Here is a 21,673-nt window from a genome sequence, read left to right on the forward strand (position 1 = left end):
CACTTTCCTTATCATCTTCCTTAGAGCATAGTAAATGAACCTTCATATATTCCCTTTGACAAGGAATAGACAGAAAAACCTAACTTTCAAATTCAAAATTTACCACTGTGTGGCAAATGCTGTGGTTGCTCAGTATTGTTTCAAGACTAAACTACATGGAAGATTGTGATTAGATTTTGTGCCTCAGATTTTATCTCTACTAGAAAAAAATCTTGTTATACAACAGCATGAGAGTTTGCCTACAAAATCCGCCCCCCTGCTGAAATCTAAAATCTGATCAGAATAAGTCAGATGGTTCATTTTATTCATGCGTCTACATCCGATAATCAATATGAATTTCAGTGAGAAAAAAAACTGTCAGATTCTTTTAAAATTACGTTCTCATTTGGAATGCTAACTGTTGACCTCCAAAAAGTCTTTGGAAGCAATGACAGCACAGGAATGAAAATGGGAAATTATAGGCAATCAAATATTACATTGCCATGTGCAATGCCAAGCATCAAATGGAGTGGTATAAAGGTAGACTTTAGAAATAAACTTACCCTATATGTAATAAAAGGCACCAAGTTTGCCAAGTAGCAGTAACCCCTAACAACTAAGATGTTTACATTTAAACAGGTGAACAGTTCAGTAACATTGGAGATAAATATCTGGAGAGATTTCTGGAGATGTTGCTCATGGTTGCTATGATCCCTTTCCCCTATAAGATATCTATCTTGCACCCGTAACCACAATTCTTTGCGGTCACCAAAGAGTTGTGGGGCTTTTCTGTATGCAACATGGATCATATATGTGCAATGTTAGTGGTGGTGAAACTATTTTTTTTTGGGGAATTTAAACAAATTTAAAAGGAAAAGAAATGCAGTTTATAAAAGCAGTTAAAACACATGAATCAGAATTTAATTTTTTTTATTGAAAATTAAACTTCCTGTAGTTTTATTGCTACATGTCCCAAATGAGTTATAACATATGATGAACTCTTCTAAAAGATCCAATTCTGGCACTTGAGGCTCCCCAGTCACTGAATCTCCTGTATTCTCCAGGTCTCAGGTAGTACTGACGCCCCCTATAGTTGGGTTCCTCATAGAACATCCAGTGGCCATCAGACACATTGCAGGAGTGAATGTCACGGAAACTGAATCGATCATAAGTATTGGGGCAGTCATCAGAGAACTCCATCATCTTTCCTTGGAAGTCTCCTCTTTCATAAATTCTCAATTTATATTGGCCATGGTGCTTTAAAAATGAAAGGAAGTTTAATTACAAACATGTTGTGGGATAACACTGACACTAAACAATATTTACTGTGTATTGCTGACATTTCTAAGGTTTTTATTTTGCACTGAAATTTTTAGATCTATCCTTAATAATATTGTTAAGTAAATCTAACAGTGTTTGGCATGAAAATTTACTATAACATGTACCAAGATACCATGTTGTTCATGGTTTTCCTACACTATGTACTATGGCAATGTTAGATATAAATATGTTAGTATTTAATTATTGTTAATAAAATTGCAGCAATATTTATTCCTACTGAAGCAGCAATATTTATTCCTACTGTTGCAACCTAGGGTGGTTTGAAGAAAGATTTAAAAACACGTACTTGGGGAATAAAGCGACAGGACTTGATGTAGTCATTGTAGCCCATCCATCTCTGAAAGTCTGGATATTCTCCTTTCCACAGATAATACTGGTGTCCTCTGTAACTGGGCTGCTCATACAGGATCCAGTTGCCATTTTCCACCCTGATAGAGTTGCAGCGATTGAAGTAAGAGGACAGGTCAGAACATTCTGAGCTGCACTCATAGCAGCGGCCTTGGAAGTTCCTTTCCTCGTAGAAGAAGATCTACAGGAAGATATTGCTTTTTAAAATTAACATTGGAGGTAAGACTTAATTAAACAATATATTTATTGGTAGTTAATGAGGTATAAAACATTATACCGTGCATAAATTTGGAAATATGAAGTGTTTCTCTCATATAGAACAACTCTACTATAGTGCAATATGGTAACAAAATATATTTCTTGGCATCAACTTGTTAATGGTCACATATTCAGTAAACCTCTTACATTTAGGGGAATAAAACGTTCTGTATACTGAGGTTTGTTGTTAGTTTAAAGTATAGCAGAATACTAAAGAAGGGACCTTAGTGTTATGATTTTTTTTTTTTTAAAAAATATTTTTGGTAGAATTTGAAATTTTGAAGGAGATGCTGTTTTGAAATTCAAAGTGAAGTAAAATTGAAGAGATGGAGACTTGATAAAATAAGAAAATATGTAAAAAACCTAATATAAAATATAAGCAAAATATAATCTAATAGTAAACTGCTTCCTGGTATTCAGTTATTCTAGTAAGGAGAAAACTGTTGATACACTGCATCCAAGAGAGGCAAAATAGACATGCAAATATATAAATGCTTTCATTTTCCAAAAAGTATTACATGCATAATAGATGGGAGTAATAACTGGTAGCTCTATAACACTGTTATAATCAATCAGAAATGCAATGATAGAGATTTAAACTGAAACTTTTTTAACACTTATAATAACATCTGATTAGTTGCATGTACATACTGTATTTATTTGATCTTAATATATGGTTTACATTCTTTTATCTTAAACCTTACACAAAAATGAAATCTTTCACCTCAGCGGTATCACACACCTATGATTATTCTACTCGTGCTATAGGAAAAGATTTCAGGGAATGTTATGATATTTAACACCGTTTACTTACTTTTCCCATTTTGAATGGATGGAAGTTTCAGCACAGTTATAGGGTGTGAAGAGGGAACCTTTATATATGTGCTGGATTGCTGCTGACTGCATACATATATTTTTTTGTCTAGTAAAGAAAAATGTAAAGAGCTTTTGTCATTTATTGTTTTTTTCTTGCTGTTCTGTGACAGTTGTTTGTCTGTGCTTACTGGCACCTGTGTTCCATTACTTTCTCTAAATAGCATTCCATTCACTATTGTACTGTTGCTTTACATACAGTAGGCTGTCCTTTGGGCTCTTCAAACAGTGCAATTGTGGGTAATTTGGCCATCAAGCAGGATAATATTCCAACCAAGTAGATATGAACAGAAACTGCTTCTTTTATAATTCTTGCATCTGCTGGATCCCTACCACATGCTAAAAATTACTAGAAGAAATTTTCATATTAAAAAGGATAGTTTTCAATCTGTCCTTTCAATCTGTCCCCCCCTAGGTGCCAGGACAGAATGCAGTATGGTTATACGGTTCCATGACCATATAAAAATACAAGGCCAGGGCCCGAATGTTTTTATACAAGTCATGATAACAAATACAAAAAGTACAAAGTACAAAAAAGCAAACAAATACAAAAAGTACGTAGAAGTGATTCCTATATTGGCTAACAATACGAATACATTGCAAGCTTTTGGAATACCAAGGCCCCTTGTCAGGCAAAATACAAATGAAAGTTGGAAAGGCACAGCATATACACTGTTAGATCAGTGAAAGGTATTCATGAGCAATGCATTAGGAAGATACAGATAGATAGAGATAAATTGTAGAGATAATATAATGAATTAGGATGGGTTGTAAATAGTCCAGGGGTCTGGATTCAGTCAGGTCACATAGTGTGACATAAAACCTGACCCTAAATTAAGGCTGTAAGAACTCACCCTGGTGGTCTAGTGGGAGTGCAATGGGTTTGTTACTACTAATTTATTGTTTTGATGTACAGTGCTTTGCCCTCGAGGAGCGCTTTACAAATAAAAATATATATACATACATACATACACAAATAAGAGATAAAACATGGTTCAGATTCTGCCTTACTGACCAAAATGTAGTAATGTGCATACAAATTTGTACCATTTAGGTTAGTCCCCATAGATGACATTTGCATCATAAATTGCTCTGTCCCAAAACATCCCCAAAGAAAAGAATCAAATATGACTACTTAAAATAAAAAATTTTTTTAACTTTTCCTAGCTTTTCAACTTGAACTATTTGAAGCAGATTTTAAAGTTTTTTGGTCTATTTCTTTTATTATTTCTTGCTGTTGGTAAGTTTTGGTCAGTTAGCCTGAGTAATTGGAACAACAGAAATGTAGTCATACCATGTATGAACTACTGTACACTATCGACCTCTATGGTCAGTGTGTGGCCACCTTTAGATTAACCATATTTTTTGACCCAGATTTATTAAACTATAAACAATAAACCAAAAGGAAGAAAGGTAGGAATCTAGGAGTCACAACACCATGTAGCTTTGGACAACTGTAATTTATTATTAGAATTTATTGAAATGTAAGAATGTCCATTTTATTCCCTAATTGCTATAGTTTTTTTTCTGAATTAGGCATTTTCCATATGTTTATTATTTACAGGAGAAGTTTATTGTGTTATATTTGCATTTGGATCCCTTGGTTTCATTGAAACCAAACCTTAATGTTATAGAATATAATGACATTCTTGACAATTGCATAATGCTTTCTAACTTGTGGATCATTTTGTGTGAAGTTCCTTCTTGTTTCAGCACAATAATGTCCCCATGCAAACAACAGAATATCAAAGTTTTAGAATCGACGAAAAGTTCAACCAGTAGGAAAAAGGCAAAAATATCTGCCTATCAGTCTTATTAGAGACACTATTGGATTAGCGGTATTTTAAAAATGGTACCCCATGCAGAGGTTCAGGCCTGGATTTGTGGGTAGGACGCCCGCTAGCCACGTCAAGAGAGGCAGAGCCGATGGGAAAGAAATTACAAAGAAGCTGACGTGAGAAGCAGGTTGGTGTGAGGATTTTGAGCAGATGGAGTGCAATTTGGGGGGGTCTGGTTTGAGGGGTGGTGCAGGCAGCTTGCGAGTGGTTAGAGGCCTAGGTGTGCAGGCAACTTGAAATCCATCCCTGCAGAGAGCAATGTTAGTACTTTCCTTATCGCCTGCCTTAGAGCAGGTGATAAGGACAAAACCCTGAAGTTGTCTTCATCTCCTGCTGCCTCTGATGACACACAATTTACATGGAGAGGGGACGCTTATGTACCGTGGCGTGATGACGCCAGCCTTGCACTTCTTGTTATAAGACCTGGCGGCATCTGAGTAGCTAAGCGCTCCTCTCGAGGCCAAAGGCGGCTGCTACAGGCAGAAGCACGAGCCGAGACCAGGGTACTTGGCATCGGTTCTGGATTTAGGGTGCCAACCGTGACATTATAATGGGCCACTATGGATGAAGAAGGTCACGCCGCTGCTGCCGCTCCTTACCACTCTGTTACAGGGCTTGGAGGATCACGAACAGAAGCAGGATTATTTTATGCAAGGCTTCCATAATTTGACTCGACGACTGGACACTTCACAACAGTCACTGAGTCCAGTAGTCACTACTCCTGTGTCCGTTCCTGTGGGTTCTCCTGCCGGGATGGGTCAAAAACCCCATGAACCCAAAATCTCTTTCCCGAGAAATTTAGTGGGGATAGGACCAATTTTTTGTATTCCAGGAGGCATGCAAATTATACCTCAGTTTCCCCCTGCCGTTGTGGGTTTCTTTTTGTTGTTACCCCTTCCTCTGATTTCCGAATGATTTGATCAGGTTAAAAATGCCAATATTTATTCCAAGCTTGATCTTAGAGGTGCATATAACCTCATCCGTATCAGGGAAGGGGATGAGTGGAAAACGACCTTTAACACCAGGGATGGCCACTACAAATATCTGGTAATGCCATTTGGTCTTTGTAACGCCCCCGCAGTGTTCCGGAATTAGTCAATGACATCTTCCGGGACCTGCTGGGTTTATTCGTAGTGGTCTATCGTGACGATATTTAAATTTTTTCCTCTAACCTGAGTGACCATCAAAAACATGTATGGCCGCCAACTGACTGAAATTAGCACCCGTAAACCTTCAACGCTTATACAATTTCAAACCAAATTTCCCTTTGCTCGGCACAACATATTTGCCTTCCTACTAGCTCAGATGTATACCAGTAGGACCATTAGACTCTTAACAGACAAAGATTGGGATAATTCTTTAGACAAACTTCTCTTAAGAACCAACTCTACTAGAGGAGCTATCTCACAAAACTATAAATTCTTACAGGACAACATTGACTATGACAGCCTACCTGCAGGACCCAAACAATGGACGATAGATATTCCAGAATTGACAATGGACGTATTTAGAATGTACAAACAATCATGGTATACCTTACCCTCAAGTATCTACAGGGAAATGTTTCTCAACCTGTTGCACAGAACTTATCTGACTCCAGAAATACTTTTCAAAATGAGTAGGAGGGAGAGCAGTGATTGCCCGAAATGTGGACAAACCAGGGCCAACCTCATACATTGTCTGTGGGCATGTCCATTTATACGAAGGTTCTGGAACCAGGTACGAGACTATGCAACGAGACATTTGGTCAATTATATCCCACTGTCAGCAGCCTGGGCACTTTGGGGCATAACTCTGAATATCCACACCAAAATCACGCGGGGTGCGAAAAGGCTTCTACTGATTATTACGGCAGTGGCAAAGAAAACGATACTGCAAGTTTGGATATCTCCTACCCCTCCTACTATCAAACTCTTTCTGGAAAAACTAGTCAGAGTCTTTTACATAGACTGGGTAGAAACGTCTCTCAACAAAAACACAATAGTTCAAAGATTTTTTGATACTTGGGAGACGTTTATTGAGGTTATCCCACAAACAGTAAAGGTGAAGTTACATGAATGCTTCCAATATACAGAATGGTATACCACAAGAACTGTGAGGGGAGACCCTCCTATTAACTTGTAACTGAAAGTGTACAACGTATAGCTTAGGCCTCCGGCACCGCAGCATTGTAGACAAAATGAGACCTGAAAATAGACAAAGAGAAAGTGAATTGATTATCACTACTATATTGGTTATAAAAACAAAAGGTTAATGTGTTATATATGTTAATAAGTTTTACACAAATTGAAAAGACCGTTCATATGACTGTATAACCTGCATTTACGTCTACATCTCGTTATATATCTATCGTGATGGCAACTCGGAATGTACAAAATAGAATTTGCCAGTAACAACTATATATGTACTATATGATCTATCTGTCAATGCCTTATCGCACTGTTAGTATGTACTTCTGCATTGTAAACCTTCTTGAACTGTACAGAACAAGTGTAAATTCTTTGAGATGGTAACATCACACCGGACTATTGCTCGAATAAAAATGTTTTTATAAAAAAAAAAAACATGTATGGGAAGTATTACTCAGGTTAAGAAAAAATAATCTTTTCGCAAAACTTGAGAAGTGCATCTTTGAGGTTTCTTCTGTTCAATTTTTGGGGTTCAACATCTCCAGTAAGGGTCTAGAAATGGATCCTGGGAAAGTTAAAACTGTACTGGACTGGGCCCAACCTCTTTCCTTGCGTGCAACCCAAAGGTTCTTAGGGTTCGCCAACTATTATTGTCAATTCATTAAGAACTTCTCCCTCATAGTGGCTCCTATCACTGATCTAACAAAAAAAGGTGCAGATCCGAGCATATGGCCCCCCGAGGCTATTCAAGCATTTGAATTCCTCAAAAAAGAATTTGTGTCTGCCCCCATTCTTCATCACCCTGACACCACTCTTCCTGTCTTTTTCAAGGTAGATGCCTCAGAGGTTGGGGCAGGGGCAGTCCTTTCCCAAAGGCATCCAATATCCAAAAATTTTCACCTGCTGAGGCTAATTATGATATCGGAAACAGAGAATTGTTGGCTATCAAATGGGCCTTTGAGGAATGGCGACACCTGTTGGAGGTGGCTAAGCATATGATAACGGTCTTTACTGACCATAAAAACCTGCTGTATATTGAGTCTCCTAGGCCATTGAATCCTAGACAGGCCAGATGGGCTTTGTTTGTACCCGGTTTAATTTTTCTCTTACATTTAGACCTGGTTCTAAAAGCACTAAGGTGGATGCACTCTCTAGAAGTTTCGAATCCAACTCATCTGATCCAGTGAGTGCATTCCCATCATTCCAAGTGAATTAATTGTGGCAGCTCTGTGATCAGACCTTGCCACACTATTATCCCCAGTTCAATCTTCTGCCCCTGTAGAAACTCCCCCCGGGAGGTTTTTTGCACCTGTGGAGTTTAGGGAACAGGTTCTGGGTGAAGCCCACATTTCTAAAATGGCGAGACATACGGGCATCTCTAAAACAATGTCCCTTTTATCTCGCAATGTATGGTGGCCTTCCTTTAAGCAAGATGCTAAAAATTTTGTTAATTCTTGACCTGTCTGTCAGAGGTCAAAATTCTCTAGGAATTTGTCGCAGGGATTGTTAAGGCCACTACCTATTCCTGACAAACCATGGTCCCATCTTTCGACGGATTTCATTGTTGATCTTCCCCCTTCTCAGGGGAAAACTGTGATTTGGGTGGTGGTGGATAGGTTCAGCAAAATGAGACATTTCATTTCCCTCCCACACCTCCCTTCTGCCAAAACCTTGGCTGAGTCATTCATTTCTAATATTTTTAAGTTACATGGGTTTCCGGTCAATATTGTTTCTGATAGAGGGTACAGTTTGTTTCAAAACTTTGGCGAGCATTCTGCTCTTTAGTTGGAATCGCATTGTCATTTTCTACCGCATATCATCCTCAAACAAATGGTCAAACTGAAAGGGTTAATCAATCCCTTGAACAATTTCTAAGGTGCTATGTGTCTGGTAACTAGTCCTCATGGGCTGAACTATTACCCTGGGCAGAATTTGCTTACAATAATGCAACTCATTCTTCCACTGGTGAATCTCCATTCTTTATTATTAATGGTTTACATCCCAAAGCTTTTTCTTTTTCTGGTTCATTGTCCCCTGTACCCTCTGTCAATTCTTCTGTTAAACAGTTTTGGTCTGGGGTGCAAGACTCTCTTTCTGGGACGCCTGCCGCGCCATCCGGCTACCTCAGCGCTGGTTCCTTAGGGCACGTGCGGGGAGCCTTTTCGCAATTTAAGAAGCACGAGCCGAGACCAAGGTGCTATGCATTGGTTCTGGATTTAGGGTGCCAACCGTGACACCTATGAGCTGCATTTGTGGCTATGTTGACAAAGATTCACAAAGTAGGTAGAGTGCAAATATGGGCAATTATGGCTTTTTTATGCACTTTGCACATTGTGTGTGACATAGTAAATGAACCTTCATATATTCCTTTGACAAGGAATAGACAGAAAATCCTAACTTTCAAATTCAAAATTCACCAAAAATTCTCTACTAGAAAAAAATCTTGTTATACAACAGCATGAGAGTTTGCCTACAAAATCAGCCCCCCTGCTGAAATCTAAAATCTGATCAGAATAAGTCAGATGGTTTATTTTATTCATGCGTCTACATACAATAATCAATATGAATTTCAGTGAGAAAAAAAGCTGTCAGATTCTTTTAAAATTACGTTCTCGTTTGGAATACTAACTGTTGACCTCCAAAAAGTCTTTGGAAACAATGACAGCACAGGAATGAAAATGGGAAATTATAGGCAATCAAATATTAAATCCCCATGTGCAATGCCAAGCATCAAATGGAGTGGTATAAAGGTAGACTTTAGAAATAAACTTATCCTATATGTAATAAAAGGCACAGTTCATTCTACCTGCTGTTTGGTTGCTATGGTTTGCTGTTCCTGCACAAACTCAGGAGCATATTTACTAACATTAAGAGAGATTTCTGGAAATGTTGCTCATGGTTGCTATGATCCCTTTCCCCTATAAGATATCTATCTTGCACCCATAACCACAGCTCTTTGCAGTCACCAAAGAGTTATGGGGCTTTCCTGTATTCAACATGGATCATATATGTGCAGTGTAAGTGGTGGTGAAAGTATTTTTGGATTTTTTTTGGGAATTGAAACAAATTTTAAAGGAAAAGAAATGCAGTTTATAAAAGCAGTTAAAACACATAAATCAGAATTTAATTTTTTTTATTGAAAGTTAAACTTCCTGTAGTTGTATTGTTACATGTCCCAAATGAGTTATAACATATGATGAACTCTTCTAAAAGAGCCAATTCTGGCAGTTGAGGCTCCCCAGTCACTGAATCTCCTGTATTCTCCAGGTCTCAGGTAGTACTGACGCCCCCTGTAGTTGGGTTCCTCATAGAACATCCAGTGGCCATCAGACACATTGCAGGAGTGAATGTCACGGAAACTGAATCGATCATAAGTATTGGGGCAGTCATCAGAGAACTCCATCATCTTTCCTTGGAAGTCTCCTCTTTCATAAATTCTCAATTTATATTGGCCATGGTGCTTTAAAAATGAAAAGAAGTGCAATTACAAACATATTGTGGGATAACACTGACACTGAACAATATTTACTGTGTATTGCTGACATTTCTAAGGTTTTTATTTTACACTGAGATTTTTAGATCTATCCTTAATGATAGTGTTAAGTAAATATGATCTAACTGTGTTTGGCATCAAAATTTACTATAACATGTGCCAAGATACCATGTTGTTCATGGTTTTCCTACACTATGTACTATGGCAATGTTAGATATTAATATGTTAGTATTTAATTATTATTAATACAATTGCAATAGAAGCAGCAATATTTATTTCTACTGTTGCAACCTAGGGTGGTTTGAAGAAAGATTTAAAAACACTTACTTGGGGAATAAAGCGACAGGACCTGATGTAGTCATTGAAGCCCATCCATCTCTGAAAGTCTGGATATTCTCCTTTCCAGAGATAATACTGGTGTCCCCTGTAACTGGGCTGCTCATACAGGATCCAGTTGCCATTCTCCACCCTAATAGAGTTGCAGCGATTGAAGTAAGAGGACAGGTCAGAACATTCTGAGCTGCACTCATAGCAGCGGCCTTGGAAGTTCCTTTCCTCATAGAAGAAAATCTACAGGAAGATATTGCTTTTTAAAATTAACATTGGAGGTAAGAATTAATTAAACAATATATTTGTTGTTAGTAAACGAGGCATAAAACATTATACAGTGCATACATTTGGAAATATGAAGTGTTTCTCTCTATTGAACAACTCTACTATAGTGCAATATGGTAACAAAATATATTTCTTGGCATCAACTTGTTAATGGTCACATATTCAGTAAACCTCTTACATTTGGGGGAATAAAAACGTTCTGTATACTGAGGTTTTTTGTTAGTTAATAGTAAAGAAGAATACTGAAGAAGGGACCTCGGTGTCCAGATTTTAAAAAAAATATATTTTTGGTAGAATTTGAAATTGTGAAGGAGATGCTGGTTTGAACTTCAAAGTGAAGTAAGATGGAAGAGATGGAGACTTGATAAAATAAGAAAATATGTAAAAAACCAAATATAAAATATAAACAAAATCTAATCTAATAGTAAACTGCTTCCTGGTATTCAGTTATTCTAGTAAGGAGAAAGCTGTTGATACACTGCATCCAAGAGAGGCAAAATAGACATGCAAATATATAAATGCTTTCATTTTCCAAGAAGTATTTCATGCATAATAGATGGGAGTAATAACTGGTAGCTCTATAACATTGTTAAAATCAATCAGAAATGCAATGATAGCGATTTGAACGGAAACTTTTTTAACACTTATAATAACATCTGATTAGTTGCATGTACATACTGTATTTATTTGATCTTAATATATGGTTGACATTCTTTTATCTTAAACCTTATACAAAAATGAAATTGTTCACCTCAGTTGTATTATACAACTATGATTATTCTACTCGTACTATAGGAAAAGATTTGAACTAAATCATTAGGGAATGTTATGATATTGAACACCTTTTACTTACTTTTCCCATTTTGAATGGATGGAAGTTTCAGCACAGTTATAGGGTGTGAAGAGGGAACCTTTATATATGTGCTGGATTGCTGCTGACTGCATACATATATTTTTTTGTCTAGTAAAGAAAAATGTAAAGAGCTTTTGTCATTTATTGTTTTTTTCTTGCTGTTCTGTGATAGTTGTTTGTCTGTGCTTACTGGAACCTGTGTTCCATTACTTTCTCTAAATAGCATTCCATTCACTATTGTACTGTTGCTTTACAGTAAGCTGTCCTTTGGGCTTTTCGAACAGTGCAATTGTGGGTGATTTGGCCATCAAGCAGGATAATATTCCAACCAAATAGATCTGAACAGAAACTGCATCTTTTATAATTCTTGCATCTGCTGGAGCCCTACCACATGTTAAAAATTAGTAGAAGAAATTTTCATATTAAAAAGGATAGTTTTTAGTGATGGGTGAATTTATTCGGCAGGCGCAAATTCGCGGCGAATTTGCGCGATTCACCAAACGGCTGCAAAAATTTGCTGGCGTCAAAAAATGGACACCTGCGCATTTTTGCCAAAAAAACGAGATGCCGGCGCGGTTTCGATGAATTTTCTCCGTTTTGTGTATTTCGCGCAAAATTTGCACATTTTCCGGCTAATCGAAACGGCGCAAATTCGTCCATCACTAATAGTTTTCAATCTGTCCTTTCATTCTGTCCCCCCCAGGTGCCAGGACAGAATGCAATATGGTTACTTGACATGTATAAAAACACAAGGCCGAAGCATGATAACAAATAGAAAAAAGCAAACAAATAGAAAAAGTATTGTAGAAGTGATTCCTATATTGGCTAATAATAAGAATACATTGCAAGCTTTTGGAATACCAAGGCCCCTTCGTCAAGCAAAATACAAATGAAAACTGGAAAGGCACAACATATACATTGTTAGATCAGTGAAAGGTATTCATGGGCAATATTGGATATTAGAAAGATACAGATAGATAGAGATCAAATATAGAGATAATAAAATGAATTAGGGTGGGTTGTAAATAGTCCAGGGGTCTGGATTCAGTCAGGTCACATAGTGTGACATGAAACCTGACCCAAAATTAAGGCTGTAAGAACTCACCCTGGTGGTCTAGTGGGGGTGCAATGGGGGTACCCGTTGCACCCATAGCAGGGTCACCCGCTGTATTCCCTTTCTTCTCTGCAGCCAGGCTGTGGGCCGGGTCCTCTCTCTTCCAGGTTCACACGCTCTGGGTTTATCGGATTTATTCGGTGCAGCCGGAGCAAAATTCAAGGTGCAGGTGGACTTTGTGCATTGCCCAACGTAAGGTCTATTCTCATAGTACCTGTGTGCGATTTTCAAGTGTGTTATTCTGTTCCTGACCCTGCCTGTCCTGATCTTCGCCTGTGTTTTTGACTATTCTCTCGGATCCTGTGTTGTACTTCTTTTTGGTGTGTTTGACTCGGCTTGTGACCTTGACTACTCTCTCATCCCTTGAATCTGTTCCCTGATTGGTATTGACCCAGCCTGTTTCTGACCACGCTCCTAGTTCTCTATTTCAGCTTTCACATTCGGTTCCCTTGCCTGCAGAGAACTTCCTCCCCACTCACGTTAAGACCTGGCGGCACCCAAGTAGTGGAGGTCTCCTCTTGAATCAAAAGGTGGTTGTTAAAGGCGGAAGAATGAGCCATGACCTGGACCTTAATATATTAAATAACTCCATACATTTGAATTCATAGATCTTGCCTGACGAAGGGTTCTCTGAAAGCTAGCAATGTATTTTTTTTGTTAGCCAATATAGGTATCACTTCTACAATACTTTTTGTATTTGTTTGTTTTTTTTATTCGTTATTTTTGCTACTGGCTAACACAGTACCACAGTTTTTGTTTTGTGCTATACAAGTCATGGCACTTCAAATATCCTCATATTTTACAACAGGGGGTACTGTCATGTGAAGAATCAACATCACTAAGCACCATTAATAAGGATATAATTTACAGGATATTCATGGCTCTTGTGTATTATAAATACGTTAGTTAATGCACAAATATGAGATAACACTTGGTTCAGATTCTGCCTTACTGACCAAAATGTAGTAACGTGCATAAAGATTTGAACTATTTAGGTCAGTCCCCATAGATGACATTTGCATTATAAATTGCACTGTCCCAAAACATCCCCAAAGAAAAGAATCAAATATGACTACTTAAAGGAATTGTTCAGTGTAAAAATAAAAACTGGGTAAATAGATAGGCTGTGCAAAATAAAACATGTTTCTAATATAGTTAGTTAGCCAAAATGTAATATATAAAGGCTGGAGTGATTTGACGTATAACATGTCAGTCTGAACACTACTTCCTGCTTTTCAGCTCTCTTGGTTTACACTGACTGGTTACCCTGGCTACCAGGCAGTGACCAATCAGAGACTTGAGGGGGGCCACATGGGTCATATCTGTTGCTTTTGAATCTGAGCTGAATGCTGAGGATCAATTACAAACTCACTGAACAGAAATGTACCATGTGGCCCCCCTTCAAGTCGCTGACTAACTCAGAGTTATAGAGCTGAAAAGCAGGAAGTTGGATTCTGGCTGTTTTATTAGACATCTGTTCACTCCAGCCTTAATATATTACATTTTTGGCTAACTAACAATATTAGAAACATTTTTTATTTTGCACAGCCTATCTATTTATACAGTTTTTATTTTCACACTGAACTATTCCTTTAAATCAAAAATTTCACAGTGTTTTACTCTTCCTGGCTTTTCAACTTGGATTATTTGAAGCAGATTTAAACGTTTTTTGACCTAATTATTTTATTATTTCTTGCTGTTGGTTAGTTTCTGTCAGTTAGCCTGAGTAATTGGAACAACAAAAATCTAGTCATACCATGGGGCAAATTCACTAAGCACCGAAAATGCGCTAGCGACGGCTTCCCCGCACTTCGCCAGGCGAAGTTTCGCTAAGGCTGCTCAAATTCACTAAAATCTGAAGTTGTGCCCAGGGAGGCGAAAGGTAGCAAAGTTGCGCCAGGGTTAATTTGTCAAGCAAAGTGAAGTTACACTAGCGATGCCTAATTTGCATACGTCGCCAAGTTAAAGTACAATGGACGTATATGTAGCAGCAAATACATTACACTACACAAGCCTGGGAAAGCTTCAAAAGATAAAATAAATTTGTTATTTTGCCCTATACATGTGCCCACTGTATAGTTTTGGTGCCATATGTTAGGAAATGTAGGGGGGGAAGGAGGGTACCCCCAAAACAAAAAAAATCACGATCTTTTTCAGCCTACCACCCTTAAAAAAGTAAAAGATACCAGTGTTTTTTGGGACCTATCTACTCTATTGCACTTCGCCTGGTCTGAGGTGGCAAAGGCTAGTCTGGCGCAAGAGGTAACGTTCAGTAAAATGCGCAAGTTAGTGAATTAACATAGTTACGTCCCTTAGCCATAGCGCAACTTCGGCTGTCATAAGCTTGCGTAGTAGCACTAGAGTATGTCTACTTCGCTAGCAAATTTGCCAGCACACGTTAGTAAATCGGCGAAGTGGCAAAATTACGTCACACTGGTGAATTTTCGCTAGCGTTAGCCACTTTGCCCTTTAGTAAATTTGCCGCCATGTATGAGCTACTGTACACTATCAACCTCTATGGTCAGTGTGTGGCCACCTTTAGATTAACCATATTTTTTGACCCAGATCTATAAAAAAATAAACGATAAAACAAAAGTAAGAAAGGTAGGAATCTAGGAGTCACAACACCTGTAGCTTTGGATAACTGTAATTTATTATTAGAATTTATTGAAATGTAAGAATGTCCATTTTATTCCCTAATTGCTATAATTTTTTTTTGCTGAATTAGACATTTTCCATATGTTTATTATTTACAGGAGAGGTTTATTGTGTTATATTTGCATTGGTATTCATTGGTTTCATTAAAACCAAACCTTAATGTTATAGAATTTAATGACATTCTTGACAATTGCATAATGCTTTCTAACTTGTTCCTTCTTGTTTCAGCACAATAATGTCCCCATGCAAACAACAGAACTGATTTGGAGAGGTAGGAGTGCAAAAACTTGACTGGCCTGCACAAAACCCAACTAAATTTGTGGGATGAACTGGAATGCTGACTGTGAGCCAGGTCTAATCCTTAACGTGAGTACCCAACCTTACTAATGCTCTTGTGGCTAAATAGAAGCATTTCAAAAATCTTGAAACATCTACTGGAAAGTCTTCCAACAAAAGTAGATGATGTTATAGCAGCAAAGGGAGGATCAACTTCATATTAATACCTCTGGTTTAGATATGAGATGAACAGGCATGTAAAGTTGCTACCTGTATATGGTAGTCTTCCCTCAGAGTAATGGGAGTTGGAAAGAAGGCCTTTGCTGTGTAACTTCTCACACTACAATTAACCAGGCAGGGTTTATTGAAATCGGCTTCATGCAGGGGACAGCAAGTACAAGTGCCCCAACTATAGTGTCTTCTCAGTTACATACAACAGAATAAAAAAAACACATTGGAGGCCCTTCTCCTTGTTTAATACATCCCCAGTTCTCTGTCATGTCCACGTACAATGCAAAAGCTTCAATGCAAAATGCTACAGCCCATAGGTTCCTAATTAACAAACACTTGAGCGTTCAGTCCCTATCTGGTGCACAATTTTCCGGGATACTAACACTAATCACACATCTCTCTTATTTGGGGCCCAGAACTGCCCTTGCTAACTATAGCTATCTAACCACCTCTGATGTGATTCTACAGACCAAACTTCTACTAACCCCAGTCCTATCTAGATATCATCCTCATGATATCATCATCCTCATCCATAAAATAGCAATTACAGCACAGAAACAGAAATGTTTTAATTTAAAAGTTTTAATTGAGATTTTTTTCTGTAGTTGCAGTGTTACATGTCCCAAATTAATTAAAACATATCATGAATTCTTCTAAAAGAGCCAATTCTGGCATTTGATGCTCCCCAGTCACTGAATCTCCTGTATTCTCCAGGTCTCAGGTAGTACTGACGTCCCCTGTAGTTGGGTTCCTCGTAGAACATCCAGTGGCCATCAGACACATTGCAGGAGTGAATGTCACGGAAAAGGAATCGATCATAAGTATTGGGACAGTCATCTAAGAACTCCATCATCTTCCCTTGGAAGTCTCCTTTTTCATAGATTCTCATTTTATATTGACCATGGTGCTTTAAAAATGAAAAGAAGTGTAATTACAAATGAATTTGTTTTGCGATATGCATTCACTGACACTGATCAATACTTACTGCATATTTTCAATATTTGTAGGATTTTATTACACTGTGCTTTTGCATGGCCCTTCAGATTGTAATTAACAATAAGGGGCAGATTCACTAAGGGTCGAATTTCGAAGTTAAAAATACTTCGAAATTCGACCCTCGAATTGAAATCCTTCGACTTCGAATATCGAAGTCGAAGGATTTAGCGCTAATCCTGCGATCGATCGATCGAAGGATTTTTCGTTCGATCGAACGATTTAATCGTTCGAATTGAACGATTCGAACGATTTTATTTCAACGATCGAAGGAAAATCCTTCGATCAAAAAAAGATTAGCAAACCTATGGGGACCTTCCCCATAGGCTAACATTGACTTCGGTAGGTTTTACCTGCCGAAGTAGGGGGTCGAAGTTTTTTTTAAAGGGCAAGTACTTCGACTATCGAATGGTCGAATAGTCGAACGATTTTTCGTTCAATTCGTTCGATTTCGTTCGAATTCGAACTAATTTAACCAATTCGATGGTCGAAGTACCAAAAAAATACTTCGAAATTCGAAGTATTTTTCATTCGAATCCTTCACTCGAGCTTAGTGAATCGGCCCCTAAATGTTTAGAGTGAAGCATTCCAAAATACTATTCCAAGATACCATATAGTGGTCATGGTTATTTTTTTAATTAAAGTTTGGCTTTTAACTGTACATTCACAGCCGTGTGAAGAAGAAGGAAAAGGATTGCTCCATGGTGCTCTCTGTAAAGTACCCAAGGCTTTTAGCAAAAGACTTCATCTGCTCAGGGTATTAGGTAAGTGATTATAATGACTGGGGTGGTGCCTAACTTTTGGCTATGGTTGCCACCTTTGGCCATGCTTCACTCCGCGGGGTAGTGATGTTGCCAGGTGGGCCAATGATGTATCAGGGGCGGGGTGGTGACACATCAGGGCAGGGAGATGATGACAGGGGTGAATTTATGGTGTGGTGATCTCAATTGCTGCGTCAATCTCAGAATCCTGCCTACTAGTCCTGCCTGCTAATTTAATATAGTTATTAATATGAGTTTTAATTGTATAAAGGTAATATACACTCTATTACTGCAGTTCTAGGGTTTTTTGAGGACATATTGGAAAACCACTTACATGGGGAATAAAGCGACAGGACTTGATGTAGTCATTGAAGCCCATCCATCTCTGAAAGTCTGGATATTCTCCTTTCCAGAGATAATACTGGTGTCCCCTGTAACTGGGGTGCTCATATAGGATCCAGTTTCCATTCTCCACCCTGATAGAGTTGCAGCGATTAAAGTAAAAGGACAAGTCAGAACATTCTGTGCTGCAGTCATAGCAGCGACCTTGGAAGTTCCTGTCCTCGTAGAAGAAGATCTGATGAAAGATGTTATTTATTAAAAGCTAGACTGCACATACAACTTAATTTAGCAATACATACACTAGCAGTTAATCCATCTCCCCAGAGTACATTATTTTGTTGAGCATTTTGAAATAATGTTGAAGTATTTCTAAGATACTAATATTCTACAGCACAATATGGGAACACAAACTTCATTTTTAGTATCAACACATTAATGGTGAAATATTTGAAAACTGATAGAAGCATTGATATTTAAAATAGTCCTTTTTTAACAGTTGGACTGGGACATGTGAGTGACATCAATTGTTGAGAAACTATATAAGGTTCTTCTTTAAAAAGGGTTATATTTGAATCAATATATCATTAGTATTTCAGTGAGATTCTGTTTTGAATTTGGAAAAAGCAGACCAGAGATGTGATAACAAACGAAAAGAAGCTAAGAAAGATACAAGCTTAATAAATAAAGATCCAACCAAGTTCAAGAGAGACATAAAAAGGAAATAAATTCAAAAACCATAAATAATTAAAAATCAATTGCAAAAGTTATATAAATCCCCATTAACTCAAAATGACACTAATAGAAAAATCTGATTACTTTTTCCTTGCATTTAAAGTATGATTTACAACCTTTCATCTAAAACTTTTTACAAAAATCTTTCACCTCAGTTTTTCTACACCTATGATTACTTTATTCGTGCTACAATGTAAGTAGAAGGCAAAGCTTTAAATCAAATTTCTTTAAGATCATTAAGGAATTTATGATAATTTACACACTTGCCTTACCTTTCCCATTTTGAATGGTTGGAAGTTTCAGCACAGTTGTAGTATGTGAAGAGACAGCCTTTATATATGTCCTGGATTGCTACATACATATATTTTTTGTCTAGTAAGGAAAATGTACAGACCTTTTGCATTTATTGTTTCACTTCCCTGCTGGTCTGTGACAGTTTCTCTATGCATACTGACACTTGTGTTCCACCACTTTCTGTAAACATCAATTTATCGTTCCCAGTTCATTCACTGTCATAATATGGCTGTACACAGGCTAACTTTAGGGCTCTCCATTCATTCCAATATTTGGAATATTATTCATACTTATATTTTGACCGAGCAGATCTTAATGGAATTGGAAGGAACTGCAGCTTTTCACACTTCCACATATGCAGGTGCTCTACCACATGCTTAAAATTGGCATAAAAATTCAGGTTGGACAAGACAGTTTGTCAAAACGTATCCATCCTAGGTGCCATGATGGATGACAGAATGGTAGAAACTGACCAAATCTGCCCATATGTAGCCACCAGAAGTATGGAAGAGTAACCATTGGTTTCATATAACCTGAAAAGTCTAGGTCTAGCAGATGCCATGTGATCACTAGCTGCCTGAATTCATGATGCCAACTGTAAAATTTGGTGAATGAGGAATAATGGTGTGGTGCCCCTGATTCCATTGAAACCATACCTTAAGAAGTGCCCCCTGTGCACAAATGAAGGGTCCATACAGATTTTGACTTTTTGTCCTCTGCTAATCAATTATTGTTGGGACAAATTTCTCTTTATAGCTCTGTATATCCTATTCTTTTTGGGGGAATCATCAGATGTTATAAAGTTGATGTTATAAGCAAATATTTTCCATCAATATAAAGCTGAACAAAATCACCCAAGTGGGCACAGGACCACTTTGTTTTGTGTGAGAGGCATGGATCAAGGCTTCATTTTATGAAGTGTGAGAGGCATGGATCAAAGCAGGCAGTGGGTGGATTCCTTCTTATTGTTCCATTATCAGATTTGTTGAGGCCATATACTATAGTTTTTGGCTTAAAAAGACTAGATATTAGACATGACAGGCCTGCTGCTGCTGCATAGGAAATGTCTGCATGTGGGAACTAAGCCTGGATTTGTGGCAAGGCCACAAAGGCCTGGGCCTAGGGCAGCAGAATTTCAGGGGTGGCATGCCGCCCAGCTACATTCAAATACGAGCACTGGAGACTTGGTGCATGTCTCCAGTGCCGGACGAGTTCTGTGTATGCCTGTTCGTACGTTCATACCTAAAGGAAGTGGGTGGGTAGGAGACGGGGAGGGTATGGGGAGCAGAAGGAAACTGGGGAGGAGGAGGAGACGGGGAGAGGAGAAGGAGATGGGGAGAGGAGCTGGCCTTGGTGTGCCCGAATAGTAAGCTCGGCCCTGGTGGGAACCTTTAAATGGTGAGAATGTAACAGGATGGGGAAGGGAGGGGAAGTAGAGCACAGTGGCCTATGGGCACCAAAAAATGAAACCCCTTTGCCAGCAGGCTTGTAGTGACTGGTTGCTGGTTAGTAATTCAGTGTGCACAAAGACTTGTTTACGGAGACGTATTTATGTTTCCAGGGCGGGTTTATCCATTGGAAACCACCAAGTATTTCTTCTGACACTTGCTCATGTCAATTGATCCACTTGAGACTCATAGCCACATTTTGCACGTTTACTTTGAATTTCATTGGTGCTGGGAAATCGCTATAGTCTAACAATCAGACATTGTAATGATATTTATTCTTCACATTTTACAGACAGCCGTGTATCTCTGGGGGTATAGCCCATCAAGGTCAACAGAACTATAATTAAATCTTGTTTCTTTTCACTTGTTTCATTGTGTGTTAGTGGGATGTCAATTTTAATTGTTTATGCTGTTATTGTATTGTAGCAAAAGTGCGTTCAGCAAACAAGGTTATATCATAGAGGCACTAGGCTGCACTGGACAGTTTGATCAATACTAACATGTAGTTTGATTGATTTCCAGCCCTCTTCTAAAGGAACACACGGAGATTATTTAGTTGCATGAAGATTGTGTTGAGAGATTAACACACCGCCAGACAGGACAACCTGCAAAATAGATGGGGAAATATCACAGCGGTTATAATAAGTAAAATTACTTCAATTACTAGCCCAGCCAAGCAGAAAGCTGAACCCTTTCACAGCTAAAGTTGTATTCTGCAGCTTTGCTGCCTTTACTTTACAGCCCCATCCTCTTTTAGTAACATAATTTGTCTTGTTTGTTAACTGAGATGTTCACTTTTTGCATGTTCCTTGGTTTGTGAGCTTTCTAAAATGACAATAGTAAATAGTGCCATAATGACATACATTTTTATAAATATAGGTATGTATTTAGAAAATGACCTATGTCTGACCTGGACATTTTTATTATATTGAGAGATTTTGTCTGGTATATCATTTGTTGCCTATGCAGGTACCATAAGAACATTTTCATTCAACCTAAAACAAACCCATCTGTTTTTCTGTGCAACTTTCAATAAAATATTGGGTAATGAAATAAGGTTCCCTTTGGTATAAGTAGTTGTCTAAAGGGTTAATGCA

General features: G+C 38.1%; 3 protein-coding genes across 3 annotated transcripts in view; all 3 read right to left on the reverse strand.

Annotated features, from left to right (window-relative positions):
- Positions 1-956: 956 nt before the first annotated feature.
- On the reverse strand, positions 957-5,070 carry LOC108695447 (gamma-crystallin-2). Its single transcript, XM_018223967.2, has 4 exons — positions 5,019-5,070; positions 2,999-3,138; positions 1,607-1,849; positions 957-1,236 (listed from the first exon to the last, which is right to left on the reverse strand). The coding sequence occupies exons 1-4, from the start codon at positions 5,068-5,070 to the stop codon at positions 961-963; spliced, it is 711 nt and encodes a 236-aa protein (XP_018079456.1). The 3' UTR covers positions 957-960.
- Positions 5,071-9,882: 4,812 nt separating this feature from the next.
- Positions 9,883-11,780, reverse strand: LOC108695452 (gamma-crystallin-2). Its single transcript, XM_041585894.1, has 3 exons — positions 11,728-11,780; positions 10,587-10,829; positions 9,883-10,226 (listed from the first exon to the last, which is right to left on the reverse strand). The coding sequence occupies exons 1-3, from the start codon at positions 11,734-11,736 to the stop codon at positions 9,951-9,953; spliced, it is 528 nt and encodes a 175-aa protein (XP_041441828.1). The 5' UTR covers positions 11,737-11,780; the 3' UTR covers positions 9,883-9,950.
- Positions 11,781-16,626: 4,846 nt separating this feature from the next.
- The window catches only part of LOC108696900 (gamma-crystallin-2), a 43,045-nt gene continuing 37,998 nt past the window's right edge, over positions 16,627-21,673 (reverse strand). The window contains exons 2-3 of the mRNA XM_041584594.1: positions 18,095-18,337; positions 16,627-16,913 (exon numbers count right to left, since the gene is read on the reverse strand). Of these exons, the coding sequence (XP_041440528.1) occupies positions 16,638-16,913; positions 18,095-18,337 (519 nt within the window). The 3' untranslated portion in view covers positions 16,627-16,637. The remainder of the gene's footprint in view (positions 16,914-18,094; positions 18,338-21,673) is intronic.

Source organism: Xenopus laevis, chromosome 1L, assembly GCF_017654675.1.
Source record: "Xenopus laevis strain J_2021 chromosome 1L, Xenopus_laevis_v10.1, whole genome shotgun sequence".
NCBI classification, from domain to species: domain Eukaryota; kingdom Metazoa; phylum Chordata; class Amphibia; order Anura; family Pipidae; genus Xenopus; species Xenopus laevis.

Excerpts from the sequence above, each read along its gene's own strand:
- LOC108695447 (XM_018223967.2), bottom strand. The coding sequence starts at position 5,070 with ATGCCGCCAGGTCTTATAACAAGAAGTGCAAGGCTGGCGTCATCACGC. Across the intron at positions 1,850-2,998 it reads AGCCCAAAGGACAGCCTACT|ATCTTCTTCTACGAGGAAAG; the intron begins GTATGTAAAGCA and ends ATCTTCCTGTAG. Across the intron at positions 1,237-1,606 it reads CCTGTCGCTTTATTCCCCAA|CACCATGGCCAATATAAATT; the intron begins GTACGTGTTTTT and ends TCATTTTTAAAG.
- LOC108695452 (XM_041585894.1), bottom strand. Across the intron at positions 10,227-10,586 it reads CCTGTCGCTTTATTCCCCAA|CACCATGGCCAATATAAATT; the intron begins GTAAGTGTTTTT and ends TCATTTTTAAAG.